This window comes from Juglans microcarpa x Juglans regia, chromosome 1D (assembly GCF_004785595.1).
Source record: "Juglans microcarpa x Juglans regia isolate MS1-56 chromosome 1D, Jm3101_v1.0, whole genome shotgun sequence".
NCBI lineage: Eukaryota > Viridiplantae > Streptophyta > Magnoliopsida > Fagales > Juglandaceae > Juglans > Juglans microcarpa x Juglans regia.
Genome location: NC_054594.1, coordinates 6429485 through 6437941, shown reverse-complemented (window position 1 = coordinate 6437941; position 8457 = coordinate 6429485). Strand labels below are relative to the sequence as shown.

The following is an 8457-nucleotide window of genomic DNA, read 5'->3' as shown; positions in this document are numbered from 1 at the left end:
ACTTTTCCTCTCTTATAAAATCTTCTCCACAATTCAATAATACATGACCCACTGTGCCACCTTGAACACGACCCTCACTTAGGCTTTATTCGGTTATACAGATGAAATGAGATTAAAGTTAAAAATTAAATAAAATATTGTTAGAAAATAATTTTTTAATATTATTTTTATTTTAAAATTTAAAAATTTTGAATTGTTAATTGTATTTTATTTGAAAATTTAAAAAAATTGTAATGATTAGATGATGAGATGAAATGGTTTGTAAAAAAGTTTAGTTGCATGAAATTGCATATTGATCTGACTATCAGTGCATTTTGAGGGAATTAATGGCCATCATTCTCGGATCAATTGTTTCTTCATTTCAATATCGGGGGTTGCCTAATAGTAGAATCATTTATAGGGTAGGGATTATAGAAAGCAATGGGACCTCATAGATCAGTCACATTCAATGTGGAAACTAATTAAAGCCTATCCATGTGAACGTGGAAATTAAAGGCACTACTACTCTTTCTTGCATTGGATTAGATTTCAATCAGTCAATGTCAATGTAGAAATAATTTAGCTCCTAACTTACATGAAGTTTCATTCACGGAACATTCAAAATCTTCTCTATCCGCGTTCTCCCATTAATGTGCCATTCTATAGTAGGCCACGTACAGTCATAGAACCAATTAAGAACGAACTCAAGGCTAATATCCTCTCACTACAAAAAAATAAAAATAAAAAAATTATGATGCATTACATAATCTCTTACTTATATTGAGTATATGTGATCAGTTTGTTTGTCATTCTTACAAAAACAAAATCTACCAAAGTAAATGCACAATTCTATTTGTCAAATATTGTAAAATCACCATGTGAAACATTTAATTAAATGAGTGAAGCGTACAGTCAGAACTGAAATTCAAAACATCTATCTTGATACTATATAAAATTACCATTTGTCTCAAAAGTTTCAAAATATCTACTATAATACCATATGAATCACCACTTATCTCAAAATCTTCAACTCATGGAAATATGTAGATTATATTATTTATGGTTATGTCTTAACATCCATGGGGAAAATGACAACCCATAATCTATCTAAACGTGGAAGTTAAGTTATTAGTGATCTCCACTACTGCATGCGTAAGATATGGGTCTAATTATTAATTAGTCTAAGTCAATACAAGTCCTAACTTTCAATTTCAGCCACTCTTAACACTCAAAGTCCCGTGTTCCATTTTCCTTATATATGTTTTAGTTGTGGAGAGCTATGATATTTACAGTAGAACAACCAAAACAAGCAGATTTTAGATAGAAATGAATATGGGTGTCTTACAATATTATTTCTCAATGAAGGCTTTGCTTTGGGTTTTGGTGATTTTTGTTCAAACTAGTGAGTACATGGGTTGCTTGGAGGAAGAGAGAGTTGGTCTGATTCACTTGAAGTCATTTCTTATTATATCCATTCAGCCTCACACTTATTCAGACTATTTTCTTCCTTCATGGGTCGACCATGAGAGGAGTGATTGCTGTGGTTGGGAGCGGGTCACGTGCAACTCCATCACAGGTCATGTGATAGAACTGTCCCTCGACAATTTAATGCAAAATTATTATGATCTTTATTTCTATTACGGAAGGGAGAATTATGAGGAACATTCATGGTTGTTAAATGTGTCTCTATTAGAGTCTTTCAAGGAGTTAAGAAGTCTTGATCTATCCTTTAATGCAATCGATGGTTGCATACCAGATGAAGGTATGTTTTATAATCTTATACTCCAAATTATATATAATATTCTGAAATTCACATATTGTGAGTATACTTTTAATTTTAATCTTATTTGTAATAATGCCTTTGTATATCCTTCTGGAAAAGTTTGAATTATTTCAACTAAAAATTCTAAAATTACCTAATTAATTTGTTACTTTTGTTCAAAACAGTACTAGTTTTATATATAAAAGGTCTTTAATTATAAATACTTATGTAATTTTACAAACTATAATTTTGTAAGTAGCCAGCTAACATTAAAGCACACGTTTCACTTACAATAGACGGCCAGGAGATATAAATTGTATTTAGGGTGTACGCAAATTATACGGCTCCACTCAAAAATTCTAAACCCACTCGGATATATATATATATATATATATATAGATTAATATTCACTCAATCTGTAAATTCTATTTATTTCTTAAGATATATTTTGCAGGATTTGAAAAGCTTTCAACCCTAAAGAATCTGGAAATTTTAAACCTTGGTTACAACTTTTTTGGTCATGACAATAGCCATATTGTACAATCTCTGGGTGTTATCACTTCGCTCAAGACTTTAAATCTTACTAGGAATAAGTTGGAGGGATACTTTCCAACACAAGGTAATTAAAGTGATCTCTTCTATCTAATTATATATTTTAAATCAGAGCGTTCATGCACCTACATATCTGATAATCTTACTTTACGTCACCTTGAATTATTAATGTAGAATTAGTTAAGTTGAGAAATTTGAACACGCTGGATATAAGCTACAATAGCTACAAGGGTACCCTCCCAAATCAAGGCAAGTGCGAGCTTTAATTGATAAATTTATTTTGTTTTAACAAAGGACAATGAAAAAGTTTGTTTTGTTGCGTCTTCCAATAAATTTTCTTAATTTGTAGGTTTCGAAAGGCTAGCGGTACTGAGAAACTTGGAGACATTGATCCTAGATGCTAATGGCTTTGGCTACAGCATCATACCATCACTAAGTAACCTTACATCACTTATGACATTAAATCTTTCAAGGAGTTATGATTTGGGAGTTGATGAACGAGTAGTTGAAGGTAATATTCTAGTATTATATACTGTCTTTAATTCCTCCCTTGCATGTGTTCGTATTATTAATTCTTGGTCCTTGCTTTTAGTCATTTTTATTTATACCGTTTCCGAATGGATCACTTTTATCTCCAAACTCAAAGGTACTGATCTTGTATATAAAAAAATTGTTCCTAATTAATAGAGTACTTACGATTTTAGTATATAATTTTGTACTTATGATTTTAGTAGATCATATATAATAAGCTCTAAAACTAAGTTCGAAACCGAATTAATCCATGGTTTTGATGTGTTTGATGTTTAAGAGAAGAAGGTAAGAAATTAAGAAATGATTGGGATTTTTCTCCATGTAATTAAACTAAATTTTCTAGATCAGATGAATGACGTGTAAGCTTTTTTAGCCTTTACATTGAATTTCTTAAATGTACGTGTTCTCCAAATTGTTCAATTACAGGACTAGTCCTTTTTTTTTTTTTGATAAATCTGGAATATTCATTAATATCAATTAGAATCCTTACAAATAGAAATCTTATCAAGCCAAATAGCTTGACTTACAAAAGAATGACAATAGTTCCACCACATCACAATATCATCAACTTCCCAAGCATGTTGTGCCAACCGATGAGCAGCCATGCTGCCCAACCGATGAACATGAACTACTTGAGCCTCTTGAAAACCCCACATGAGTCTACAAATATCTTGTAGAATAAAATCAAAATCTATTAAGAACTCAGATATACCATTCAAAGCATCAATAAGTATCAAACAATCATATTCTAACAACACCTTTGGAACACCCCATTGAGCACAGAGTTGTAATCCCCTTAACAGAACAATAGCTTCAATAAATTCTGCAGAAGAGACTTCCATTTCAGCTTTACCACAAGCAACTACTACATCACCATTATGATATCTAAGAATTACCCCCACCCCAGTAGAATTTTGAGAACTAAAAATAGCCCCATCAACATTCAACTTCAAAAAGCCAAGAGGAGGAGTCACAACTCTATTGATTTTCTTATTAGAAAGATCAAATACTTGCAACTGCTTATATTCACTCTGAATACTCAAAGCATTATTCACGACTTCATTGAGGTTCATAGACACCTTCTCGTAAATAAACATATTTCTTCTATACCAAAGCCCCCAAGATATGACCATGAATCTGGCCAATAACTCATCTGCCCCTCTATCTCAAACAAAGTTTGCCAAATTCCAAAAAGAAATATCAAGATCCACAATACCCAGCTGAGGACAAAAATACAGCCATACCTTCCTCACATCTGAACAAAAAAACAAAGCATGAGCAACATTTTCACTTACTTGATCACAAAACACACACTGGTCAGCCTCCAAAACATGCTTTTTCTTCAGATTCTGAAAAGTTGGCAGCAGCTCTGACATGCCTTCCATGCAAATATTTCATTTTTTCTGGTAGCTTCAAACTCCACAAACATTTCCTAAAACCTTGATGACTTCTTTCCCTTGAATTCTGACCACCTGATTGGGATTGACTCTGTTGTAGCACTCTATAAGCACTTTTTACGGAATATATGTCATTCTTCTCATGAAGCCAAAACAAAGAATCATCAGAACTTATGGAAAAATTCATCTTCAAAATTTGCTAAACCACATTTGGATTGAATAGAGCTCTTAAGGTGTGAACCTTCCACCACGCTGTATTTTCATCAATTAGGGACTGTACTCTTAACTGGCCATCACATTCAGCTTCATCTTCATAGGTAGAATGCATATTGCGGTCTGGAATCCATGGATCTTTGAAGACTCTAACAGATTTCCCATTGCCCATACGCCATCTACACCCTCTTGCCAAACATTTGACAGCTTCTTGAATTCCTTTCCATGCATAAGATGAATTAAGACTAACTTTTGCCTCAAATAAACTGGTATTTGGGAAATATCGTGCCTTATAAATTTTGTAGAGAAGAGAGCCCTCATTCAATATCAGCTTCCATCCTTGTTTGGCTAAAAGTGCCAAATTAAACAACCTTAAATCTTTAAAACCCATTCATCCTCTAAACTTTGAATTACAAAGTTTCTCTCAACTAACCCAGTGTATTTTTTTACCCTGAGGCTGATTTCCCACCAGAATTTAGCTATCATCATATCTAACTCGTGACACAAGGATTTAGGGACAAAAAATAACTCATAGCATAAGTTGGAATGGACATTGCTACAGCCTTAATAAGAACCTCCCTACCCCCTTGAGATAACATCTTTCCTTTCCACACTTGTAATTTCTTCCACAACCTCTTTTTAATACTCGAGAATGCTTGTTTTTTTTATCATCCAACCATAGGTGGAAGGCCCAAATACTTCTCATACTGCTGAGTATAGTTGCCCCCCAAAGTTGCATAATCTCAGCTTTTAAATTCTCATTCACATTGCCACTAAAGACCATGGAAGTTTTGTCTTTGTTAATACATTGCCTCGATTCTCTCTCATTCTTGTTCAATAAAGAGTGGATCTTTTCATTTGTAGAGACATCGACTTTACAAAATATGACGCTATCATCCGCAAACAACAAATGATTAACTCTAGGGGCTCATCTACTAATTCTAAAACCTTCAACCACCTCCCTCCCAACAGTTCGCTTTAAAAGGGAAATAAGGCCTTCAATACACAATAGAAATAAATAAGGAGATAATGGATTTCCTTGTCTTAGCCCTCTACTTTGAATTATATTACTCGTTGGACTCCCATTTATAAGCACTGAAAAAGATATTGTTCTCACACACTTCATCACTATGCCGATTAGTCTACTATCAAAACCAAGTGCCTCTATCATTTTTTTCAAAAACACCCATTCCACCCTATCATATGCCTTACTCATATCAAGTTTAAGGGACATAGAGCCATTTTTTCCAGTTCTCTGATATCTCAGAAAATGCAACAACTCATAGGCTACTAAAACATTATCAGAGATTTGTCTACCGAGAACAAACGCACACTGAGAATTTGAAATCGCTTTAGGCAATACTTTTTTAGTCTATTTGCAATGACTTTAGATAAAAGTTTATAAAGTACATTACAAAGACTAATAGGTCGAAAATCAGCCACTTTAGAAGGAGAGGCTTTCTTAGGAATTAAAATGATGAAAGTGTGATTTAATTTCCTAGGAAACTCTCCAGTATTCAAAGTTGAAAGCACAGAGGCAGTAACTGATTTACCTATTATAGGCCAATAATTTTGGAAGAAGAGTGGTGACATCCCATTTGGTCCAGGAGCTTTTGAATGATGCATTTGTTTGAGTGCGACTTCCACTTTCTCAGCCATATAGGTTTTCAATAGATCATCAATCATTTCAGCAATGATTTTTGCCTTTACACCACACACAACCTCCCCCATTTCCACCCGTTCTGCAGCTAAGAATAAATTGCTAAAATAATTAGTGATTAATCAATCCATCTGATCTCCTTTAATCTGATTTCCCAACTCATCTTGCAACTGCACGATACTATTCGTCCGTTGACGACTAGATGCCTTTGAGTGAAAAAACCTTAAATTACTGTCACCCTCTCTAAGCCACAGCACCCGAGATCTCTACTTCCACATTAATTCATCTCACTGAAGCCACTTTTGGACCTCTTCTCTAGTTTCATTATGCTCAAGCAATAAAGACATACTCGAGTCACTTTCTTGCAACAACTTCATTCTCATCTTTGCATTTAACAATTCCCTTTGAACATGTTCGAAAGAACTCTTATTCCACTTTTCGAATGCCAATGCACAGTTTGCAATAGCCTCCATAACACGACACAAAGAAGTAGAACTATCCACTTGTTGCCAAGCCTTCGTAATAATGGATGAACAATCCTTTTCCCCCACCCACATGGCTTCAAACCTAAATAATCTTCTACCATTTTTTCGAACAAAAGCCTCCTCTGTATCTAACCACGATGGGATGCAGTCAGAATAAGCTGCCACTCCATGCTGAACCTTTAGATGCGGATACAACTCACACCACAAAGAGTTAGCAAGAAATCTGTCTAACCGTTCACAAATCAGTCCATTCCCTTCCCTCCTATTACTCCAAGTATAACGAGGGCCCACAAAACCCAAATCTCTAAGCTCACAAATGGCTAACACCTCCCTGAACTCCCTCAACTGATTTTCACTCCTCAAATTCCCTCCATACTTCTCAGAGTTCGTAAGAATTTCATTGAAATCCGCAAAAATCACCCATGGTAAATTAACACCACGGCCTAAAAGCTTTAACAAACTCCACAATTCAAACCACAAATTGCAATCGGGATGCCCATACACCCCTGTTAAAAACCATTTTCCTCCATCATCGTTCGTAACAACAACATGTATATGGTGGTTTGTGAAATTAACAATAGACTCATTAATGTCATCATTCCACAGCAAAGCAAGACCACCACTAGGCCCCATACAATCAACACCAAAAAAATTACAAAAACCAAACTTAACTTATAGTAATCCATTTGCCGAGACTTCAATCTTGTTTCTTGCAAAAAAACAACATCAGGAGCTTCATTTGTAATCAGATCACGAAGAGTAAGAATACTCCATGGGTTTCCCGGCCTACGAAGATTCTAGTTGAAGAGCTTCATTGGACCTGGTGGGCTGTTCAACCACCACCGCCGATCTATCTGGAACCAGTTCTGTCGAAACTGAGCCTGCAATCAGTTTACATCGAATCGTGTCTTCCTCCAACAACACAAAGCCCTTTCTCTTCTTGCCATGGTTGCCCTTATTCGATGTGCGATTCGGACCCAAGTGTTCTGCCTCTCCCTGATCAGAGCCAATAGATGAAGTGAAACCCTAGCCTCTGGCAATCACCCCTGAGCACGACTTGATTTTCTCTTAGACTTAAGTTGTAATGGAAAGGGTAAAACTGGTTTCAAAGCTGCATGAGTTGGGCCAAAAAAAATTCCCAAGCCCAGATGTGACTCATCTAAAATAACTACTTCATTAAGCCCATCATCCTCCTTTTTCTCCATAACCAAAACTTTTGCCCCGTCTTCATTGAACCGCTTATCCAGCACATCAGCCACTATTCCTGAAGTAGCGGGAGCAACAATATCACCCAATGTTGTCAATCCCGCATTTGACTCCAGCTCGTTAGGTACCAGACTACACTCTCCCACGATCCAATATAGATTAGATGTAACTGTTCCACCACACTCGAGCCCTTATCACCGCTAACCTTGCCACTCGTCGGATTAGCAGTCCCCGTAGCCTCAACCGTCATCCTTGGTTTTGTAATATTCAAAAAATGAGCATCACACCTCCTTCCCTATCGAGGATTTGAAAACCCAACTCTCAGCCATTGGCTATAAGGAAGTTTCTCATGGTCCAAACCGGTAGTGTTCGCAGCAGTGCACTCCTTCAGTGTATGTCCAACTACTCCACAATAAAAACATAAGTCATGTAATCGTTCGTAAGAGAAACGAATCCAACATGACTTTCCTTTCCCCATAGTCATACGCTTCCGACGTAACAAAGGCTTCGAAATATCAAGAATTACACGAACCCTCATATACTTCCCCCCCTTCATCTCACCCTTATCAAGACAACTGCCAAAACCTCTCCCAAAGCACTCCCAATCAGATGCCCCACATAACTATTATGAGCCATTAACGATAAATCATATATTCGGACCCAGAAAGGAGA

The 8457-nt window shown here is 35.9% G+C and overlaps 1 protein-coding gene across 11 annotated transcripts in view; it reads left to right on the top strand.

The window, feature by feature from the left end:
- The window catches only part of LOC121235190 (receptor-like protein 14), a 103743-nt gene that overhangs the window by 85272 nt on the left and 10014 nt on the right, over nt 1-8457 (top strand). Inside the window, exons 1-4 of one of the 11 annotated variants that reach the window (XM_041131502.1) lie at nt 1253-1741; nt 2196-2360; nt 2468-2542; nt 2643-2804. The exons of 8 other annotated variants lie outside the window; for them this stretch is intronic. In XM_041131502.1, coding sequence (XP_040987436.1) covers nt 1306-1741; nt 2196-2360; nt 2468-2542; nt 2643-2804 — 838 coding nt within the window. In that variant the 5' untranslated portion in view covers nt 1253-1305. Of the gene's footprint in view, nt 1-1252; nt 1742-2195; nt 2361-2467; nt 2543-2642; nt 2805-8457 lie in introns of those variants that run through there. 2 more of the 11 variants (XM_041131482.1, XM_041131492.1) reach the window with 2 other exon arrangements.